The 22,891-nt window shown below is 47.2% G+C and overlaps 2 protein-coding genes across 3 annotated transcripts in view; one reads left to right on the top strand and one right to left on the bottom strand.

The window, feature by feature from the left end:
• Positions 1-2,063: 2,063 nt before the first annotated feature.
• Positions 2,064-2,636, bottom strand: LOC127541491 (basic proline-rich protein-like). The gene has a single exon (XM_051966732.1). The coding sequence runs from the start codon at positions 2,634-2,636 to the stop codon at positions 2,064-2,066; it is 573 nt and encodes a 190-aa protein (XP_051822692.1).
• Positions 2,274-22,891, top strand: part of MTUS1 (microtubule associated scaffold protein 1) — a 126,135-nt gene continuing 105,517 nt past the window's right edge. The window contains exon 1 of one of the 2 annotated variants that reach the window (XM_051966318.1): positions 2,274-2,462. The gene's annotated coding sequence lies outside the window, so the exon portion shown is untranslated. Of the gene's footprint in view, positions 2,463-16,391; positions 17,041-22,891 lie in introns of those variants that run through there. The other variant, XM_051966316.1, reaches the window with a different exon arrangement.

Here is a 22,891-nt window from a genome sequence, read left to right on the forward strand (position 1 = left end):
TGCAAGGAAACAACAATAGAGAGTGAGAATGCTATGTTGTGAACCACACTCAGTTTCCACAATCCTCTCTCTGGGTGCAGATGACTCTTCATCACAAGACCATTGGAACTGACCTGAATCATCTCATTGTCGAAGAGAGCCACATACATCAGAATTGATCATCATATAGTCTTGTTGCCGTGTATAATGATCTCCTGGTCCTGCTCATTTCACTCAGCATCAATTCCTGTAAGTCTCTCTAGGCCTTTCTGAAAACATCCTGCTGATCATTTCTTACAAAACAATAATATTCCATAACATTCATATTATTGTAACTTATTCGGCCATTCTCCAACTGATGGGCATCCACTCAGTTTCCAGTTTCTTGCCACTACAAAAAGGGCTGCCAGACATTTTTGCATGTGAGTCCCTTTTTCTCCTTTATGATATGCACAGTTTGATAACCCTTTAGGCAAAGTTCCAAATTGTTCTCCAGAATGATTGGATCCAGAATTCACAACTCTGCCAACAATTTCACTGATTAAAAAAAAAAAAAGACAGCCATTGATTACTCATGGGCTCATCTTCCTTGGTCCCTCACCCATCAGTGTTGGTGCCATCTATGTTCAACAAATAGGATGCTATCATTCAGCACCAGGGCTACACAGAGCTGAGGGGAAGCCTGGGTCCTGCCCTCATGGAGCTGTGTGTAGTCAGGGGTAAGCCCCCAGCTGGAGAACCTCAATGCCCAGGGTTACATAATAACCGAATACCAGCAGGGCAGGGAGGTGCCAGAACGGATGCCAGGGGTGAGTGACTCAGGTCTGTGGTGTGAAGTACTAATAACCACATGGCTATTTGTAATACTCATCTGTCAAAGGAAAACAATAGGGAGAGAGGGACTGGTGTATAGTTCAAATAAAATTAGACGTCAGGCTCCTGGCTGGAAGATGGAATTGGTGCCAGGTCTCCTGACATTTTTGCAGAAAGATCCAAAGGACCTGGGACAGGTTCAGGACCCCTGCTCCAAAGAGGCTGATGGTAGCTGGGAGACTATTAGCTGTGGGTCTGCACTTAGGGTCTTGGCTGTAAATGGTAGAGCACAAGATGTGAGTGTGGAGGAGTCACTTCTGCCTCAGTTTCCCTATATGTAAAAGGAGAGGGTTGGATCAGAGGCTGCTGAGATCCCAGCTCTAGAGCTAAGAGCTCATCAAATCTATTGAGTGTTTTACAGAGAGGAAAAGACCTAGAGAGTGATGGGATTTGTCCAGTCATTTAACTTAGCAAATGGATTGCAAGCCCCAGCAATGATTAGAATCTGGGTTCAAATTTGCTTCTGACACTTCCTGACTAAGTAACCTTGTTTTTTCTCAGTTTTCTGGTCTATTAAGTGAGGAAATTGGAGAAATAGCCCTTTGAACCTGTGGTCACTGTGTGACTTCCAAGGTGCCCCGGGGAAAGGTCATTTTCAGGTCCCATTTCCTCAGTGGCTATGGGGTCGCCCCCATCTCTTGAGGGTGGCTCTGGTGGGGGTAGCAGAGGTGGACCCCAGAGATCCCTTAGCTCCTGGCAGAGGGCTGGGGTTTTTCTCTCTCCCTCCCCCCCCCCCCCCCATTGGTATCTCCTGGAAAAAATGAAGTCAAACAGGTTCCCCTGGCATGGCAGACAATGGGACTGAAGGGCTGGGTCCGATCCTCAGGGTTACCCGCGGGTCAGAGCTCCGAGGAGCTGGCATGGGACCTGCCCCTAGGCATCCGGCAGAGGCCAGGCCGGTGGGAGGAGGGCAGAGGAGAGGCGCCGGAGCCCGTTGCCATGCCCCCCTCCAACACTTCTCTCTCTCCTCCGCCCCCCGCTCCCCGCCACACATCCCCGGGTAAGGGCTAAACTCTCAGGAGTCACAGAGTCCACCCCGGCTGCTGAGTGACCTGGGGCCGGGCCATGGCTGTCTCTGGGCTGCCGGACTCCAGTCCTAAGGCTGTAACCCTAAATGAAGAGCCACCCCCAATTCTGCGACCTGTGTCCGCCCGAGCCGTTCTGGGGCGCGGCGAGCCCCCAGAACGCAGGGCCAGCGCTCGGGTCTGTCACTAGCAGAGTGGCGCTGTGGAAGGGCTCCAAATTCTGCGGGACACTTCGGGGTGGTGGGGAAGACCCAAAGGGGCGGGCACGTGGGGCAGACCCAAGGGGGCGGGCATGTAGGGCGGAGTCCCAAGAGGAAGCCTTAGGGGCGGGGCCGTGGCGGCCACGGGATGGGGGCGGGGCGGCCGAGGGCGCACAGGTGGGGACAGAGTGACCCCCGACGGAGGGTGCGCGTCACTGGCTGTCCCTGGAGCGGCTGGACGCTTTGAAATCGGCGGAGGCTGTGGCTGGAGGGCAGGAGCGGCTAGCCCGGCCCGGTCCCGGCCCCCGGCCCGGGCCTGACTGAGTTTGGGACCCCGGACTCCGGGCTTTAGGATGGAGCGTCTGGTAGCCCCGCGAGCACTCAGGTACTGCCGGGCGGGAAGCAAGTGGGGAGGGGCAGCCCGTGGCTCTGTGGCTCTGTCTACGCTCTGGGCCGAGTCCGAGGACGCACTGCGGCTCTGGGCGCTCTGGCTTGGGTTCCGTGCGTGGCCGTGTTGGGGGGCGGATTGGGGAAGAGGGGCACCCTCCCCAGGGCACATCTCCAAGGTCAGCCAGCCTGACCATTCCCTCCAAGGGGAACTTGGCCTTAGAGCTCTGCTCTTCCCAGCCTCAGTTTACCCAGCTATCCATAGGGAAGTCTGGGTCAGCCTGTGTGCCAGCAGTGCGCTAACCGACACACTCTTGTCCCGGAGCCCGCGGGCACCGAGCCCTTGTGGGAGGTGAGGAGGGGTGGTTCTGCTGCCTCTCTTACGAAGTAGGTTCCCTTGGTGCCAGCCCCCTGTGAGGAGATCCCGCATGTGAACCAGGCCAGGAATCTCCTAGTTAACACGTAACCTGGGGCGTCTGAGACCTGGTAAATTGGTAACTGGTCAGATTCCCCAGCCTGCCCTTCCCCTTCTTGTAATTGTGGGAAGGGGCTAGGAGCCCTCCCTGCCCTTGAGTTCAAAAGTCGCGTTGGCCTCGGCAGTCTCTGTGTGTGTGTGTTCGTGTTCAGAGTCTGTGAGTATGTGTGTGGGGAAGGGGTTCCCCCCACCTGCTCCTAGCCTCAGTTTCTGCATCTGCAAAATGGGAGCATTTCCTATTTCTATAGCAATGTCTTACTGACCAATAGATCCCTTCGGCCTTCAGTCTTCCAAGACCTTAGGTAATGCTTTCATGGTCCCAGGCAGAGGTCTTTCTCTTGGATCCTGTTATGATCCCCATTTTCAGATGGGGACACTGAGGCACACAGCAGCCAAGGAGCTCTCCCAGCGTTCCCCAGCCAGGATGGGCCTAAGGCCAGATTCTAGCCCCTATCTGACAGTCTCTAAGTCTACCCTGTTCCCCTGCTCCTACTCCATGACTGCTTTCAGGGTTCTCTTTAATGAAGAGAAAGGGGGTCTGACTCTTTTCTACCACGTTCTAGGAAAAGGCTTTTATGCCTCCTGAATCCTTTTATCAAGGAGAGTATGCTTCTTCTTCTTTTTTTTAAGTTTTTTATTTTATTTTATTTTATTTAATAATAACTTTATATTGACAGAATCCATGCCACGGTAATTTTTTTACATTATCCCTTGCACTCGTTTCTGTTCCGATTTTTCCCCTCCTCCCTCCCTCCACCCCCTCCCCTAGATGGCAAGCAGTCCTATATATGTTAGATGAGAGTATGCTTCTAAGGGATGTTAGGTACCTAGAGCTTTGGACCTGAGTCAGAAAATCCTAAGTTCAAATTCAGCTTCAGACCATTCTAGCTGGGATTCTGGACAGGTATCTCCACCTCTGTCTGCCTCAAGGAACAGTGATATAACATCCTCTCCCTCCCATCCCTGGGTGGTCTGAGGACAGAATGAGAGTATTTGGGAAGCGCTTTACAAACCTTAGGACCTGCTATATAATGTCAAATATTAATGTTACTCTTTCAAGTCTCAGAAGTCTAAGTCTGGGAGAGCGTCAGCTCCCTAAAGGCAGGAGCCCACAACTTGCCTCAGTGCCAGGCATAGAGAACTGCCTAGAAAGCTTTGCCCTGACATCAATTGTGCGTATCCTGGATTCTCCTCCCAGCCTCTCTCCCAAGTGTGCCTCAGCAGTACCTGAGACTTTGTTTATAGCTTTCCTGAGCCTGGTGAAAGGCTACCCATTGATCACAGGAGCACATTGAAACCTAAGGAATAGGGAAGGAATCTTTGGGGGCCTGAGAATGCTCCTTTCCTCCTGACTTTTTGTAGCCATGAATGACTTTCTCTTATTGACCCCTTCTGGGACTGGAGCTCTGGCTTGAGGCTAGAGAAAGATTTTAAGGTGTGGCCTTTAAGACATAAATAGAAACAATAAATCTTCTCCAGAACTGAGCCTTCAAGTTTGACTTGGTTTGCTTTGGTGTTGGTGGCAGTTGGACTGAGCTGGTCTGAAGCTCACTTTTCCATCTAGAAAGAAAAAGCTTTAGTGGGAACTTCTAAACTGATTCAGATCGCCTTTAGGCGGTCATTCTCTCCAGTCAAGCATATCACTATCCATCCTATCTGCCGAAGTATTTGGCTTCCTAGAAAGCTTGGTAGATAGGAGACTGTGTGGAAAGCCTGCTGGAATTTGCCAGGGGAGACCCAGGTATCTCCATGTAGCCATTTGTATGGCTCCTCTGGAAGTTTGGTTTCCCTGCCTCCATAGGGGACTAAAAGTATACCTTTTTCCATGTGAAAATCACAGAAGGTGCTACATACCCTCCAAGCACTTGCATAAGGCTTTCAAGGCCACTATTACTATTGTATATGAGCACCCAGTGTGCTTGAGACCTTCTAAGCCTTGTCATGCTTTACATTTTCATAGGAACAACTAGTACAGCCCAAAAGCTCTGTGAGAGCCTTCCTTTTCTCTTTCTGACCACTGGCCTTTATATAACTCACTTTTTTGGCCTTGAATTTCTTTTCCCCGAAGTTCTAAACTTTTGTGAGAGACTACAGGCATGGCCCCAAGGCCTTGCAGGCCATATAAACTCTGCTGGTGCCTACCTAAGTGGAAAAGCAGAGGCTTTTTGAGCTTGTGCCTACCGAGGTGGAAAAGCAGAGGCTTTTTGAGCTTGTGCCTACCGAGGTAGAAAAGCAGAGGCTTTTTGAGCTGGGCCAGCAGTGAAAAGACTGACCTGGTGGACTTTGTCTTCCAGTTAGGAATGAGATGGCCCCTAGCATCCCTGGAAAACATATGACCATGATAAAGTGGATGTGTATCTCCTACAACAAGCAGATTCTTATCTGTTCCTACAGGCTGATAACAAGCCTTTCTTCTGTCCTTTCTAGACTGATCTAGTCTGAATACCAGAGAGCTGCTCAAACTAACTCTCATTCATTCATCACACAGTCCAAGGCTGGAGGAGGGGCACACTTTGGGTTAGAACCTCCTTCTAGTCCACTCGGCTGATAAGACACAAATTCACTCTCTGATACATGGTAGGTACATTAGAGAGGCTGATGAAGAAAAGTCATACCCAAGATGGGCGAGGAACGCTGGGGGAGACCTCTGGAGCATGTAGCCCTCTGGGACGGAGGTCTCACTGGGATGGATCTCAGCCCTGTTTCGGAGAGGGCAACCCTTTCATTTTACAGAGAAGGAAACTTAATGTGGGAATAGGAGCAGGGACCAACTTGCCCAAGTACAAAAACTGGGCCACAGATTTAGTTAGAGGGAGGAAAAACCTCAGAGATCATCTCATGCAGTCACTCATGTTCCAGATAAGGAAACTTGAGGCCTAGAGGGAATATAGGAAGGTCTTCTGATCCAACCCCCATTTGACCAGTAAAAGAGCTTTGGGGACTACCTAGGGCCACACACATAATAAACATCAGAACTTTTGATTTTGAGCCTCTGATTCAAGGGGACAAGACTGTTTCCCCTCCTTCAGCCTCCTCATTGCCTCCCTGGGGAGTGAGTACTCCTCCCAGCCCCTTCCAAATAAGCAAACAACTAACAAATTGTATTTATATATGGGAGGCAGGGAAAGGTGTAAGCATGTATTTAGTTGCTTCCTGTGTGTCAGGTATTGTGCTAAGTAAGCACTTTACAAATATATCATCCAATCCTTAAAACGAGTCTGGCAGATAACCACAATTATTATATCCATTTTATAGATGAAAAATTGAGATGACACTTAACATAGCTGTTAAGTGTCTGAATCAGTATTTGAATTCAGGTCTTCCTGACTTAAGACCCAATTTATGGAATAGGAATTTAAAAGGAGCTTAGGCAGCAACTAGTCCATCTCTGATTTGATAATGGAGGATACTTGAAAAGATTGTAGTGGAATGTCCTGGAGGAGCAGCTCCAGGAAGGTGGTTCCAGTCTAGTGGCTCCAGTGCACATGGTCTTTCCTGTCCTTCCCTGATTCTCCTCTTCCTCTCCCTCCCTCCATCCCAGTCATTTCTTCTCTGGGCTAAACTTCTTTAATTCATTTTAGGCCAATTTAATCATTTCATCAGGGGGTGTGGTTTCTGGTCCTTCCCTATTTTGTTTGACCCTAGTCTCTTGAAAATGTGGAATTCAAACTGCTCTAGGTGTGGTCTGATCAGATTATGTAGCTTCATCCTGAGTCTCCTACCTGTCCGTATTAAAGCAGCCTCAAGTCCTATCAGCATTTTCCTCCCTTGCATATTGAGGTTGACTTGAGGGACTAGTGGTCCACTGAGACTTTGAGATCATTGTCAGACAGGCTGCCACCTAGCTGTGCCTTCCCCATCCTGTGCTTGTGAGGCTCAATCTTCAAACTTCATGTTTTTAGATTTGACCTATCCTTTCTGAATGCAGTCACCTGCAGAGTAGTGTACCTTCTTGGTTTGGTATTGTTTGTACCCAGTACTGTGTCCAGGATAAAATTGTTGACCTCTTTGATGAATCATAACCTAACTTTGCCACCTGAATTGGAAACATAAATGAACTCACCTTAAAGTAGGCATGAACATTTTTTTTTTCTGAACAAAGAGGCCTAATTTTGGAGCTGGATGATACTTTAGAGGCTATCAGGTCTGGGAAACTGAGGTAGGGGCCCAGAATCTTAGTAACTACCTGAGGTTTCCTGACCCTACATCCAGGGTCCTCTTTGTGTTTGGATCTAGAAGACATGTTTCCTTATGGATTGGGTAAAATGGAGTCTTCTGGGCAATGAAGGAATAATTTAGGCCCCAAGTTTCTTGGGGACTCAGAAAGGGGAAGGGTGAAGAACATAATCTTTGCAAACCAAGTGAAGCGTCCTCCTGTGACGAAGTCTGGGTGGCCTTGAAATGCAGGTGGAGGGTTGAGTCCATGTGGTATCTCAAACTCATTCCAAGTCGAGTTGCCTAGGGACAGATGAGCAATAGAGAGAAGGCCGCCTTCTTGGAGGCAGGAATTCTGCCCTTTTCTAAGAATCTAAATCCTAGAAGATATCTGGAAGAATGTATTTCTCTTGGATGCAGGATTCCTTTCCTTGGTATAGGATAGAGAGCAGCCATGATAAAGTAGAAGCTTGTGTGCTTTTTTTTTTTTTTTAAAGAAAATTAATGTTTAACTTTTTGTGTAAATGGGTGATCTGCCAAAGTGCTCTTCCAAAGTCCAAAATATTGGCACCTTGCAATGGCCCCGAAGCGGAGCCCCGGTCGGGTAGAGCCTAAAGCCTTTGGTGACTTCTTGATGAGATGGTGACTGTGTTCTGGTCCCAGCACCTCCTGAATGCTACTTGCTATTGTGGGTCCCAGCCACCTGTTGGATGGTAACCTGATCTTGCGAATGGCCAGGAGCCCTGGAAATATTTAACCCTAGTGAATCACTTCTCTGAGAGCTGGGGAAAAGGTGGGACTTTCTTCTGTGCCCACTTTTCCAGAGGGCTGATCCATATGTTTTGTGTTTGCTTTGTGAGAAATGGTCAGGGAGGAAGGGCAGATTGGCCCCTTACTTTGGGGTACTGAAATTATGACATCTGTAAATCTAATTACTAGAGTTTCTGCCCTCCTGGGCACTGCATGCTGGATGGAAATCGGTTACCCAATGAGCATTTATTAAGCACTTACTATGTGCCAGGCACTGACCTGGGCATACCAAGGAAGGCAGAAATGTGATCTCTGCTTTCAAGGGGATCCCCTCCGAAGGGGAACGTGACACAGAAATAACCAGAGGCATACAGAATTGGTAGAACGTGTCCCACCTGATGTACCACTCCCTTGGGCAGTTCAGCTCTCAGGGGCAAGAAATAGAAACAGGGTGGATGGAAACCTTTAATTAGAAGAGCGGTGGGGGATGGGACTAGGACTAAAGCGTTCAGTTGAGCTGGAGCTCCGTGACACGAGTGGGGGTGGGGCTTCCCCTGGGTGTCCGGGCCCCCTGGGGTGGAATCTGTCCACAAAGCCTGCAGAGCTCAGGTGATGAGTGATGGCTGAGGCCTGGGACTAGGCCCCCTTCCTGAGCAGGCTGCTTTCCCATGTAATAGATCTGCTTTCTTTTTGAGCACACTTAAGTGAGGCTTGAGGAACTGGGCAGGGCCCTGGATTTGGAGGAATGAGGAGACGTGGTTAGAGCCAGCCCTCAGGGGTCACCTCTATTTATTCTTCCTTCTCCTGGAAAGCCATTCTAACGCCGGTTTCATCCTGCATTGCATCATGCCTTGAAATCACTCAGATTGTGAGTATGAGTGGTGAGCAAACAATGGCTTTAGGGGCCTGATTAGGACTCGGCTTGCTAGAGTCAATGACCAAGCTTTAGTCTTAAGGGGATGGAAGGAGTCTCGGAGAGCTTTTGGGCATAGGCAGAGGGCACTTAAAGCTGGAAGGGCCTTCTGTGACTATTGGGTGCAATTTCCAGTTTGACAGATTTGGAAACTGAGACCCAAGGGATTAAGCATGATCCAATCTCCTCATTTGACAGATAAGGAAATTGAGGCTCCGAGAGGTAAAGACATTAGACTACAAGCTCTACGTAGGCTCTTTTTGTCTCTTTTTGTATCTCCAATACTTAGCACAGTACTTAGCACATAGTAGGTCCTTAACCATTGACTCAATAGTTGCTTGTAATTTAGACAGTTTATAATAGACCTTCTCAGTCTTCATGTAATAGGTGTTTATAGATCTGCTTTGCCCCAATCTTACTTTGCAGGGAGCCCTACCTTTGTGGGGAGCTGGTGGATGGTCATGACTGAGAAATCATTCCCTCACTCTCCAGTATTTTTCTTTTTTCTTTTAAAAAGAATTTATTGTAGAATTGATATTTTAATATCAATACAGCTAAAGTTGTTTAAAAAATTTTAATCTCAAGTAAATGAATTGCAATGCATAATGTATCTAAATTATTTCTCTAACTGAAGTGCCTTTTTTTATCTTTTTGTTGTCGGAACTTCTGCCATTTCTCTTAATATTGTTACTCTTGTATTTGTGCTAAGATATCTGCCATTGCTTCCATCTTCTGTTCATGCCTTTGAAATAAAAAGTCCAAATCTGGAAAGTAACAACTTAATCTCGGCAATCTTAGCTCTCCTCCCACTAACTACTTATTACACAAAGACAGTCACAGATCGTGAGCAAACCTATTTAGCAAAGCAAGCAGTAAAACAGTAATTGGGGAAGTTATACAGATTCATTTGAGTCATAGAAAGCCCTCTGATAGAGAGGTGGAATGTCAGCTCCAATGGGGAGAGAACAGTGTTATTGGGGAGATTGGCCCTTAAAAGCCTTTGGAAGTTGCAAGTAGTGAGACATTGGGGACACTTCAGAGGTATCCCTCCCCAGTGCTTTTGGGGCCTCCCATTTGCTATTCAAAGCTTGTATTTTCTGTTACTTCTTCTCTGCTTCCAGAAATCTCTCAGCCATTCAGCAGTCACATTCTGAAGAGATAGAATTATGCCTCATCTACATAAAGAGAATTTCAATCCATGGCAGCGGAGTCATAGCTGAGAGAATGTGGAGAGAAGGGAAGAGGAACCTTGGGAAACACCCACGGGTGCTGATGTGACATGAGGGGAATGAGCCAGCAGAGGAGGCTGAGGAGGAGCAGTTAGACAGGCAGGAGGGAGGAGCAGGAGAAATAATGCTATGAAAACCCAGAGAGGGGAATGGAGGAGCCAGCGGTCAAGAGTATCACAGTCAGCTGAGGGATTGAGAAAGTGAGGAATGAGAAGACCATCGCGTCTGAAAATGAGGAGTTTCAGTTAAATCAAGTTGGAAGCCAGATTGATTGCAAATAGTTGAGAAGGGAAGGTGATATAGCAATAATAGAAAGACCTTTTTTTTTTTTTTCTCCAGAAGTTTGACTGAGAAGACCAAAATGGAGGAGAAATATAGAATAATAGCTTGAAGGGATGGCAGGGCCTAGTGACATGTTTTGGATTTTTATAAAGGATGAGAAAGATTGGGCACCTTTGAAGCTGTGTTGCAGGGTATTTAGGTGTTCTCAGTTGTGTGTTAATTCCCTGTGAGGCCATTTAGGGTTCTCTTGGCAGAGATAGTGAAGTGGTTTGCCATTTTCTACTCCAGCTCATTTTACAGATGGGGAAACTGAGGCATATAGAGTTAAGTGACTTGCCCAGGTTCACACAGAGAGTGCCTGAAGCCAGATTTGAATTCAAGAACGTGAGTCTTCCTGATTCCAGGCCAGGGCTCTATCCTCTGAGCTACCGAGCTGCGTTTTCAAAGGCAATAGGGAAGGAACCAGTAACTTAAGAAGAGGTTGAAGAGGGGATGACTGAAGGGACAATTTGCAGGAGAAAGTGAGAGAGGAGGGAACCAAGGGCTTGATCTCAGTAAAAGAAGTCAAGAGGTTATGAGATGTGGAGAAGAGGAGAAGAGGCAGGTCATGTCAGATAGCCCCATTTTGAGGGGTAAAGTAAGAAGGGATGTCCTCCACTGAGGGGTTGGAAAAGGGGGTGCTGTGGGGGGCTGGGGAACAGAAGAGAAAGTTTGGAAGGGCTACCAGGGGAGGAAGATGGGATCAATTCGAGGGGAATAAAAGGTGAGGGAGGGAGAGGGAATTTTCTTATTTCACCCCAGAGGAGAAGGGAATCCTTAGAGTTTATGGAAATGGCAGATGTTTGGGAGGAGGTTTGGAGGCCAGGGCTGGGAGTGGGAGAAGAGTGGAGATAAGGAGACCCATTAGGAGGCCATTGCAATAGTCTAATCCTTTGAGGCAAGGACTATGTTGGGGAGAAAATGAAATGGAGTGAATGATATTGAAGGAAGTAGAATCAAGATGTGTGGCTGTTGATGTGATGAGGGAGAGTGAGGTTTTGAGGTTATTCACCTAGGGGGCTGGAGGGAGGGCCATAGGAAATATATCACATAAATAAATTCAGGGGTGTTTTGGGAGGGGAAGAAGGTGGGCATTAGCAGCTGGATTGGGGGAGATGTTTAGAAAAAGAGGCAGGTGGGAGGCAATGTCTAAGTGGTAAAGGATTCTAAGCATTGGAGGCAAGGAGAGAATGCATAGCAATATAGGGGCCAACATACAAAGGCATGGAGATGAGAGGTGACGAGTTGAGTGTGAGCAACAGAAAGCCAGTGTGGGTGGATCATGGACTATGTAGAGGGAAGTAATGAGGCCTCCAAATAATCTTTGAGCCAGGGGCTGATTTCATTTTCCCAAGAGTTCCTAGAGGTAGAAGGCAGCTGCTGGGAGCTGGCAACTTAATGAACCTAAAGAGCTTTGCAAAGTTTAAACCGTTGTATATAGTTCTCCCTTCCACATCATGGGAGCTAGGGATGTGATTCCTCCCCTGATCTGGAAAATCTGCGTAGAGAAGTCTGAATTATTATGGTACTAAAAGATAAAAATATGTTAGATGTTAATACACAGATGCATTTCTAAGTTTCTAATCTTTTTTCTGTATTGTCTGCTGGCTTCTGGGTATTTTCTACAGCTTCTGCAACCTCCTCTCTCCCCCCAAAAAAATTCTTATTTAGTTTCTTATGCCATCCTATGCCATCCGTATGAAATATCGAAACCATAATGGGAAAAGCTGTGATGTGGAAAACTGTTAAGTTTCTTATTATAATAATAAGAAAGATGATAATAATTATTATTGATGTTTCTTGAGTAAGGGATGATGTGATCAGACCTATTTTAGATAAATCTTTTTAATGGCTAAGTGGAGGATGAACCGGAGTAGGGAGAGAGATAAAGCAGTTGTTCAGTAGTCCAGACATGACATGTTGAGGGTCTGCCCCAGAGAAGGGGTATGTTTACAATACCTTGGATATGGAGTGAGGGAGAGTGAGGAGCCCAGAAGGTCTCTTACGTTGGGAGCCCAAAGGACTAGGAGGGATGCTGCCCATAATAGTTTTAGGGAAACTTAGGAGACAAGTGATAAGCTAATGAATTCTGTTTGGGTATTTTGAGTTTGAGACTCTACAGGCCTCAGCTAAGCCAAAGCACAAAAATTTGAAGAGGGAGAGGGCATTTACAGTTGACGAAGGGGGTCAGGAGCATCTTTGTGGTAGAATTGGTAGCTGAGCCAAGCCTTGAAGGAAGCTAGGGCTTCTAGAAAAAGAAGGGCATTCCAAGCTTATGGGACCATGGGAGATGGGAAATAGCCTGTTGAATTTTGGAAACATCAGATGGTCAGTTTGTTGGAGGGGAGCACTGTGTCCTAAGGCTGGCACAGAGATTAGTGAGCTGGCAAGCAGAGGAGCTGGCTCACTGACTCTAAAGAGGAAGGGGGTGGGTCAGACAAACCTGTGCCTTAGGAATGGCTGTTCCACAGAGGATGCATTGGAGAGATTTGACTAGAGGCAGAGATATGGGGAGGGATGTGAGACAAATCTGATTAGAATTGACCATTTAAAGATTGATTAGGTGTGAGGGATGGTGGGGAAGAGGAAGGAGACAAAATAGATTATTGTTTAACTCAGAAAAATAAAATTTAAAAAATTATTCTGGAAATATAATCCAGTCCTTACTAGAGAAAGGGAATTTTGGAAGAAAGACAGGTTAAAGGAAGGGCATAATGTCAGCTTTGGACATGATGGGTTTGTGCTGTCCATGGGGTGTCCAGATGGAGCTATCCACTCAGTTCAACATTGAGGTGGCCACTTTTGAAGTTGGAGAAGATTTTGGTGGTGATCTAGCTTATCCTCCTTGTTTCCCAGAGTAGGAAACCTATCCAGTGAAGGGTCTTGCTCAATGATTGATAGTAAGCAATAGGAGAAGACTAAGGGCTATAAACTGGATTCCCATGGATTCCACGGCCTTTTGAGCCTATCATCTCTCTTTCAAAAACTTGCATGTGGGATCATTCAGGAGAGTCCAGTTGCTGGGATTTTCCTGTGTGTTGCCTTTTTTTTTTTTTTTTTTGGTAAGACACTTGGGGTTAAGTGACTTGTCCAGAATCACACAGCTAGAAAGTGTTAAGTGTTTGAGGCCGGATTTGAACGCAGGTCCTCCTGACCCCAAGCCAGTATTCCATTGCCTGTGTCATCTAGCTGCCTCTGTATGGCCATTTCTTAAGTTCTATTTATATCCCCCTGCACCTGCCACAGTCTTTGGCACACAGTTGGTACTCAATAAATGCTTATTGAAGGATTGTCATTACTGTTGAAGTTAGGAATGAATGAGATAGTATTTATTAAATACTTACTGTGTATCAAACACTCTACTAAGAAACTTCAGGGATATAAAAGCCAGTTAGATGCTCCCTGATTTAAGGCAGTTTATAGAAGGAGACGGGAGAGGAGCTGAACAGGCTTAGAGGGATGGGTTAGGGCTTGTTCTTTGTCTAACCTAGACCAGAAAAGAGAATTTTACAATAAGGGCGATCCTGACTTCTGGGGCATCAGAGAAGGCTTCCAGGCTCCCAGCCCTTCCCTAGCTGTTGGGCGAAGCCTCGGGTTCCTTCTCCTCCGGGTCCTCCAGTCTGTCAACACTCTTCCTCCCTTTCCCTCCCCCCCTCCCCAACTGCCACTTCAAAGAAAACTTGCTGGCTGTCCCCATTGCTGATCTGCAGAAAGGCCCCGGAGCAGTGGGGAGTTGGAAGCATCCCAGGACAGTGAAGAGCAGAGAAGGGGAGCCAGGGGCTGCTTAGAACCAGGAGGAATCGCCCTCCCTCCATCCCCAGGCCATGGTTCCCCTTCGAGGTGGAGCAGCCTCTGTAAAGGTCAGGGAGCTCTCCAGCCCCAGGCGGCAGCAGGAATGTCCAGCAGTGCTATCTTTAGGCATGGCCGGCTTTCTCCAGGCTGCTGCTTTGGGCCAGGCGGAAGCCGGGGCACTGGGCAGGGGCTGGTGACGAACAGGAGGCTTTGAATCAGAACATCGGGTCTCCCGAGGAAGAGCCCCACCTGGGCACCTTACCCAAGAAGCAGGTAGCAGGAAGTTGCCCTTTCCTGGGGAGCAGGGAGGTGGGGAGGAGGAGGGGGCAGAGGGAGGAGGAGCTGAACCAGCTCTCCCTCGGGTGCACGATGTGTCCTTGGCACAGTCGGAATGGAAAATTTATTTCATTTCAGCCAAGTGGACTTTGAAGATGTGTTGTAACTCCGGGGAGACAGCTAGCCTAGCCCTCCGGGAATGGGCCGGGCAGGGGTTGGGACATACTTATGTTTGAAGAAAGGACTTCATTTTAGAAGTAACTTTCTGCCCTTGCTCCCATCTACCCCCTCCAAAAAAGGGGATACTGAATTTAGCCAGGTATTTCATCTGGCTTTTCTGTTCCTTTGGTTTCTGCCTCTCCCATAATTTCAGAAGCCATCCCACCCAACCCATATCCTCAAGAACCCCTATTTGGTGCCCTGGTAGAAGTTATTGGGCCTCTGCTCAATGACACCTATTATGGGAAGCTCCTTCCTTTCTCCACCCCCTCTCCCCTTTTGGACAGCTCTCACTGGAAGCCTTTTTTTTTTTTTTTCCTTCTGGTGCCAGAATTAAACTGGGTTGTATGTAGTGTCTAGTCCTGTGTTCCAAGTTCTGAATTCTGGGGCAAGAAAGCCAGCTCTTCTTGTTTGGGACCTAGAAGCAGCATGGTAGAATATGTGCTTGGAACAAGGAGGATCTGGATTCCATTCCACCTTGACCACTTACAATCTGGGAAACCACAGAAAAGTTATTTCATCATTTTCTTTCTCAAAAGTCCTCATCCATGAAACAAAAAAATTTATGTCCTATTTCCTAATCAGGAGAGGAGTACCTTGAGACTATCATTAATTTCCTGTGTGCTTTCTTAATGTTTAGCACTGTGCTTTGTACACAGAAATCACTTAATAAATGGTATCCATTCATTCATTTAAGAAGGAAGTTGGATTTTGTCCTCCAAGTTCCTTCACCACTTTCTCCTCTCTGTTTACCTTTTTCTGGGACTCTCCAGGTGTGGCTAATGACCTGACCTGGCAGTTCCTTCATTTTGGATATGAATAAATTATATAGCTTAATTCCCAAGTTCTAAGGTAGAAGATGGTATGGGCACAATTTCTCTGGATAATCCCACTCTACTGGCTGCTGAAGTTACTTAAGAATCTCCCTGACTCCAGTTATATTTTTGTGTAGCCTTGTAACTTGTCTCTTGGCAAGTCACTGGGGGCAAGGGGGAGTGTTTTTCTGGGTTCGTCCCAAGATGAAACCAGGATTTTAGCTCTTCCTTACTAATTCTGTGACTTTTAAAATAGCTACTATGAGGGTTTCTCTTTAGGAGATCATTTGTCGTTCCAAACCTACTCACATAAACCCCCACTGATGGTACTTCTTCCATCATCCATTGATATCAACCCGCTAGCCAAACTTTTTTTTTTTTAAATAACTTTTTATTGATAGAACCCCATGCCAGGGTAATTTTTTACAGCATTATCCCTTGCATTCACTTCTGTTCCGATTTTTCCCCTCCCTCCTTTCACCCCTTCCCCCAGATGGCAAGCAGTCCTTTACATGTTAAATAGGTTACGGTATATCCTAGATACAACATATGTGTGCAGAACCAAACAGTTCTCTTGTTGCACAGGGAGAATTGGATTCAGAAGGTATAAATAACCCGGGAAGAAAAACAAAAATGCAAGCAGTTTATATTCATTTCCCAGTGTTCTTTCTTTGGGTGTCAGCTAGCCAAACTTAATGAGCTTTATGAAAGTAGTCCAGTAGGAATAATTGGTACAAACATCCCCCAAAAGTCTGTGTCCAGAGGGAAGTGAATTCGAGGGATTTTTAAAAAACAATTATGACTTTTTATTGACAGAATCCATGCCTGGGTAATTTTTTACAACATTATCCCTTGCACTCACTTATGATCCAATTTTTCCCCTCCCTTCCTCCACTCCCTCCCCCAGATGGCAAGCAGTCCTATACATGTTAAGTATGTTACAGTATATCCTAGATACAATGTATGTGTGCAGAACCAAACAGTTCTTTTGTTGCACAGGGAGAATTGGATTCAGAAGGTAAAAATAACCCGGGAAGAAAAACAAAAATGCACACAGTTTACATTCATTTCCCAGTGTTCTTTCTTTGGGTGTAACTGCTTCTGTCCATCATTGATCAATTGAAACTGGGACTCGAGGGATGTTAAGCTGGAAGAGCTAACTTTGGATGGAAGAATGAGCCTTCAAAATGATCTTGATTGATACAGGGCTGAATTGAATTAGACAAATAGCAATGAATGCAAATAGCAATTGAATCACTTGGGTTCAATAGTCACCTTCCCAAGTGAATGGGGCGTGTGTCTAGTTAGACAACAGTTTGTCTAAAAACATCACAGTGGGTGGGGAGGGATCTCCCAGCCTGAGATGCTCAATAATGTGTTCAGACTAGTAGAAGAGGCCCAGGGAGGACCTTTTGAAAACCTGGAATCACAGAATGTTAATGATGGAAGAGAGCATCTAATCCAAGAACCTTATATTTTACAGATGAGACAGAAAGACAGAGATGAACTTGAGAGGTGTGGCTTCCAAGAGGGAACTCTGCCTCAGTTGAACCTCAGCGGGAGAATTCTGTTCCATTCCAAGGATTCTGGCTAAGCTGGAGAGTGTCCAGAAGAGGCCGGTATCATAGGAGGTCTGTAAAATAGGACCAGGGATGCTGAATGCCGTGGAGGGAAGACTGAGGGTTAGCTTTCTTGAAGGTTTGGAAGAGCTGACATGTGGAGTAGAGACTGGCTGGTTCTTCTGGGCTCCCAGAACCAGGAATACTGGGGTGGGGGTAGGGTGAAGAGAAGCTAATTAAGCTCATTAATAGATGAAGATTCCTAACTATTCAAGTTTTTCAAAAAGTAATCATTTGTCTCAGGAATGACGGCTTCCCCTCCATGAAGTTCTTGAAGCAGAGGTTGGATCATGCTTTATTGTGTAACTGGGGCCAAATTGGCTCCCATTTTCCCATTTTATGATTTTGAATTGACATATAACTCAGCCCCAAAGCATGCAAAAGGTAATTAAGAGTAATTGTTGATAGTGATTGGAAGGCAGGGATGAGGGGGAAGTGCCCTAATGGCTGGAGGAATGAGGAAAGGCCTTTTGTAGGAGATGGAGGCCATCTGTAAAATATAAGCTCTTTGGACTAGATGCTCTCTTCCATCTTTAACGTTCTGTGATTCCGGGTTTTCAAAAGGTCCTCCTTGACTCCCTCTACTAATTAAAAATCTTTTGGGTTAATAAGTGCTTCTTGTAAAAAGACTGAACCTTCCCAGAGGGCCTTTGTCATCAGCCAACACAATCACTTATATCTGGTGGCTTTCCTTCCAGCTCCTTGATGAGTGAGGGAATGTGAATTCTTCTTTGTAGAAGCATGAGTTAGAATGGTCAGTCAGTGGTAGCCTCCTTGTCTCGCTCCCCTTACTCAAGTCCATCCAATTCCTCATCTGCTCCCTCCCTCCCTCTGTAGGGTCACCTCATGTGGACTATCTAATGGGAGAGATGGGAAGACATGGGGAAGAGACCGACAGAGGTAGAGAGATAGACTTAAGAGACAGACAGAGACAGAGAGAGAAAGAGGCTCAGAAAGTGAGAGAGAGAGAGGAGGAGAGAGAAAGTGGAAGAGGAGAGAGGAAAAAGAAGGAGAGGAAGAGAAAAAGAGAGGGAGAGAGACATATAGAGAGAAAGAGACACAGAGGCAGAGACAGAGAGACAAGACAGAGACAGAGAGAAAGAGGAAGGGAAGGAGGGAGAGAGAGAATGAGAAAGAAAGAGGGAGAGACAGAGAGACACAGAGAGAGAGAGAGACAGAGGAAGGGAGAGAGGGAGAGACAGACAAAAACAGACAGACAGACTAAGAGACAGACAGACAAGAAGAAGCAGCCTTGTTCCCTGCCCTCAGGAAGATTCCAGCGTAGCCTCTAGTGAGAAGAAAGATTGATAGTCATTTAATTCATTATAGAACATGCATCAAAGGTCCCAGCACCCATACATTCTTCATGGAAAGTTTGATGTGATGGAAAACATTGGTTTTTGAAATTGGCAGCTCTTCCAGCCTTGTGACCCTTCGAAAGTTCTTAGGCTTGTCCTAGTGGATAGAGTGCTGGGCCTGGAGTCAGGAAAGACTCTAGCCTCAGATATGCGCTAGATGTATGACCTTGGCCAAGTCACTTAACCCCCTTTGCCTCAGTTTCCTCATCTATAAAATGAGCTGGAGAAGAAAATGGCCAGCCACTCCAGCATCTTTGCCAAGAAAACCCAAACGGGGTCAAAGAGAGTCAGACGTGGCTGAACAAACAAAAATAAAATTACAAACATCTCATTTGATGCTTACAACCACTCTGGGAAGTAGGTGCTATTATTATCCCCATATTACAGTTAAGGAAATTGAGGCAAATGGTAGTTAAATGTCTCAGACAAGATTTGAACTCAGGTCTCCAAGTCCAGTGCTCCATACAAATAGACCCTGACAGATGTCATTTTACAATGTTGCAAGGTATTATTATGGGGTAGTATTGGGGGTGGAAGAGAGAGAAACACACACACAGACCTTGGACTTCAGTTCTGTCTCTGAGCTGGGTCACCTTGGGCAAGTCCATTTAACCTCCTCCGAGTCTCAGTCTCCTTATCTGTAAAATGGGGATAGACGTGGCTTTCTTTCACAGGGCTGTCCGAGGGCTCAGATGGGACTGCGTCTCTGAAGCACTTTGCAGCCTTTGAAGCTCCTATAAATGTTAGTTGTTTAATAATCCTAGTTCCTGAGAAAGGAGGGAGGAGGACCCGGAGGCTTGTGGATGACAGGTTGATGGATGGTATGAACTGGGTGAAATCCTGCTTGTCTCCCGAAGCTTCTCTCGCCTGATGGCTCCCTGTCGGAGATGGTTTCCCCCTTCTCTGGATCCTCGGGGTTTTTCTGTAGGCTTCTTACTTGAGATTCTATCTCGTGGACTTGTGTGGGAGCCCAGCAGGGCCCGGTATCTGGGAGGTCAGTAGACTCTGACTGCCCTTGCCTCCCACCCTGCTGTAGCTCCCACGTGGGGGTCCCGGGTCTGTTTACATATGGAGCTTGGGTGGTCTGGCTGTGGCTGCAGGGGAGCCTTAGGAGCTAGGGTCGGTTTTCTGGACCTTCATCTGCTGGGCAGGACAGGACAGCCTGTACCAGGGTGGCCAAGGAAAGTCAGGGAGAGGGAGAGGGAGGGGGCCTCAGGGTCCAGTAGAACTCGGTGGGCAGAAACCTAAAAATAGCAGGGCTGTTGGAGTGTGTATGTGTGGTGGGGGATCTCCTGGGCTGGGCCCTTTGCCACACTCTGGAAATTGGGGAAGAAGAGGAGGAGGACGTTAATTAGGAGCAGATCCTGCCTAAGGAGGCTTTCCTGGCTCTGGTGGGACCCGGGGCCCTGGTCTTTTGGCCAGGACTGAGCTTGCTGGGATGTTTCTAAGGTTCAGGAAGCCCCAGGAGGCTCTGGAGCAGAAAGGGAAAGGCACGTCTTGTTTTTTCAAGCTGCCTGATGTCACAGAAGAGCATTGTTTGAAGGCACTGGACAAATGGGCCCTTTGAGCAAAGTCTCTGTTGGCCGGAGCTTTCTGGGAGGAGTCGGAGGAAGTGCCCCGAAGCCCCAGGCTGGCCCCCAGGACGGCAGGGACCCAGGTCTGAGCCGGGATCCTGCTGGTGAAGAGGAGGCCCTGGCCTTGGCCCCGGTTTGCCCTGGGTGTGGATTGTAGGGTCTCCCTGGGAGATGGTGGGGTGAGTGAAGTGAGCAGCAGACCCCAGGCCAAGCCCCTTCCTTTGGCTCCTGCTTGCAGGATCATCCCCGAAGCCCAAGTTGAGAGAGGAGCAGGTGATCAGCCCGCAAAAGGCCTTCCAGCTTCTCCCCAGTGAGTGCCTGGCGTGGGGCTGAGCCCCAGGTGCCCCGTGCCAGCTTCAGGTTTTGGTTTGCCGAGGAAGGATTTTCAGGGCCGAGGCTTCTGCAGGAGGGGTATCCCTCACCAGCAGGGAGGGTGGGCAGTGAGTGAGAACACACAGGGGCCCCAGCTCTGCAGTTCAGTCAGCAGACCGTGCATGCACTTGAGCCCACTGGCACATCTTGGCATCCGAACACCAGGGCAGCAGGGGTCTTGGAATCAAATCCTGCTTTAGATACTTTAAAAGGTGGGACTCCATTTCCTTTTCTCTCAAGTGAATTCAAAAGCCCTTCCCACCTTTAAAATCTCCTCCCAGCTTCCCAAAGAAACCACGACTCTTCCCTTCCCTCCCATAATATGATTAATTGCCAAGCGGATGGATGCTCCTCCTGGAGACAGCTTTCCCTTTCCTGCCCCACCTGGTCCAGGGCTGAGTTCCCTCTTCCATGACTGGCATCTCTGCCTCCGTCAGCTGCTGGAAGTGACCAGGCTGCGGGATCCACGGAGGGCGAGGGCAGCCGTGGCACAGCTTAGTAAGTGCCTGCGGGTATAGGGGCAAAACTGTGGCCATTCTGAGTTTGTGTTCTGAAGGGGGTTGTTGGGGGGTTAGGGGAACAACAGTAGCCCAGATTATTCCATGTAGGTAGTTTGGGACTGAGTACACTAAACCTGAAATCAGGAAATGCTTCCCTTAGGAGGTGGTACCCCAGCTGCACGGGGGGCCTCTGGGCCCACTGGGGCTAAAAGGTGGCGGGTATGGGCACCGAGTCTGTGCCGGCTCTGTCCTAAGCACTGGGGGTACAGAGACAAGGGAGATCCCATCTTCAGGGAACTCATCCGGGGAGAGAGCATACAATGCCCATAGAAGTTCTATGTGGGGTGACCCTGGAGGGGAAGTCTGTGGCAGCAGGGGTACCTGGGGGGATTCACAGGATGAGGATTCACTTTGTTCTGGGTATTGTCAAAAGGCAGAACCAGGAACAAGAAGGGGGGGGTCTCAAAACTGAATATAGGGGTTGTGAAATTGCAAAAGGGGTCGCTTTATTACAGTAAATGTTTGATTTGTACACCTGTTTTATATAGTTTTATACCTGCAGTCATGTAAAAATTTCTTGGGCAAAAAAGGGTGCAAGCAGCAAGATTATACAATGATTATACAATGATCGGTTTTGATGGACGTGGCTCAGCAAGGTGATTCAGGCCAGTTCCAATGGGTTTGTGATGGAGAGAGCCATGTGCATCCAGAGAGAGGGCTGTGGGAATGAGTGTGGATCACAACACAGCATTTTCATTTTTAAAAATTGCTTGCATTTTGTTTTCTTTATCATTTTTTTTCCTTTTTGATCTGATCTGATTTTTCTTGTGCACCATGATAATTATGGACGTATATATATGTAAGGGATAGGGTGGGAGAAAAGAAGAAAAAAACTTTGGAACACAAGGTTTTGCAAGGGTGAATGTTGAAAATTATTTATGTAGCTGTGTGACCCTAAGGCAAGTCACTTAAACCCAATTGCCTCAGCAAAAAAAGAGAAAGAATTATCTATGCATATATTTTGAAAATAAACAGCTTTTATTTTAAAAAATGGAAATGGAAATGAAAAAAATTTTAAAAAACCCTCATCTAGGGGTCTGGTTGTGGGAGGGATTGACAGACAGGAGAGGAGGCTTAGAGACAGATGGCAAGATGTGGCCATTGATGGGACATAGGAATGAAGTTTGACTGAAGTTGTAAATCTGGGGGAATTGGAAAAATGGCAATGTCCTCAACAGAAATAGGCAAGTTTGGAGAAGCTAATAAATGTCCACAGTAGATAAAACATAAGGCTGAAGTAACCAGCAGGCCATTTGTGATGGATGAAGCTCAGGTGGGAGTCTGGGGTTAGAGAGAGATCAGGGAGTCATCTGCATAGAGATGGTGGTTAAATCCCTGGAAGTTGAAGATGATGTTATCAAGAGATTATAGGAGAGGAGGAGAGGGCTCAGGTCAGAGCCTTGGGGAACAGCTGAAGTTAAAGGTAAGGTTTGAAAGATGAAGTCAGCAGAGGAAACGGTAGGAGCACTCACATGGGAGGAGCACTCAGACAGGTGGGAGCATCATTCTGAAAAGTCAGGGTGGAGGTGGTCTCCAGGAAGAAAAGATGGAGAAAAGACCATTGGATTTGGTGATTGAGAAGTCACTGGGGACTTGGGAGTGGTTAGCTCCATGGAATGAGTGACAGGGTCAGAATCTAGGAGTGGGAGGAGGTTGGTTTAACTCAGTGAGTTGAGTGAGAAACAGAAGAGATGGGATGGTGGCCTGAGGGAGTGGCAGGATCTAATGAAGGGTTTTTAAAGGATAGGAAAAAATTAGGTTTGTTTGAAGGCAGGACTAAAAGAACCAATGATAGGGAAAGGAATGGGGAGGAGGGAGAGGAAAGAGAGAGTGAGAGAGAGACACACAGACCCAGAGAGAGAAGAAGCAGAAGAAGCAAAAGAAGTAGAAGCAGAAGAGAAGCAAAAGAAGAAACAAGTGAAGAAGGAGCAAAAGGAAGAGAAAGAGAGAGAGAGAGAGAGAGAGAGAGAGAGAGAGAGAGAGAGAGAGAAGGGAGGAA

This window comes from Antechinus flavipes, chromosome 6, assembly GCF_016432865.1.
Source record: "Antechinus flavipes isolate AdamAnt ecotype Samford, QLD, Australia chromosome 6, AdamAnt_v2, whole genome shotgun sequence".
NCBI lineage: Eukaryota > Metazoa > Chordata > Mammalia > Dasyuromorphia > Dasyuridae > Antechinus > Antechinus flavipes.

Coding starts and splice junctions, on each gene's coding strand:
- LOC127541491 (XM_051966732.1), bottom strand. CDS start 2,636: ATGTGCCCTGGGGAGGGTGCCCCTCTTCCCCAATCCGCCCCCCAACAC.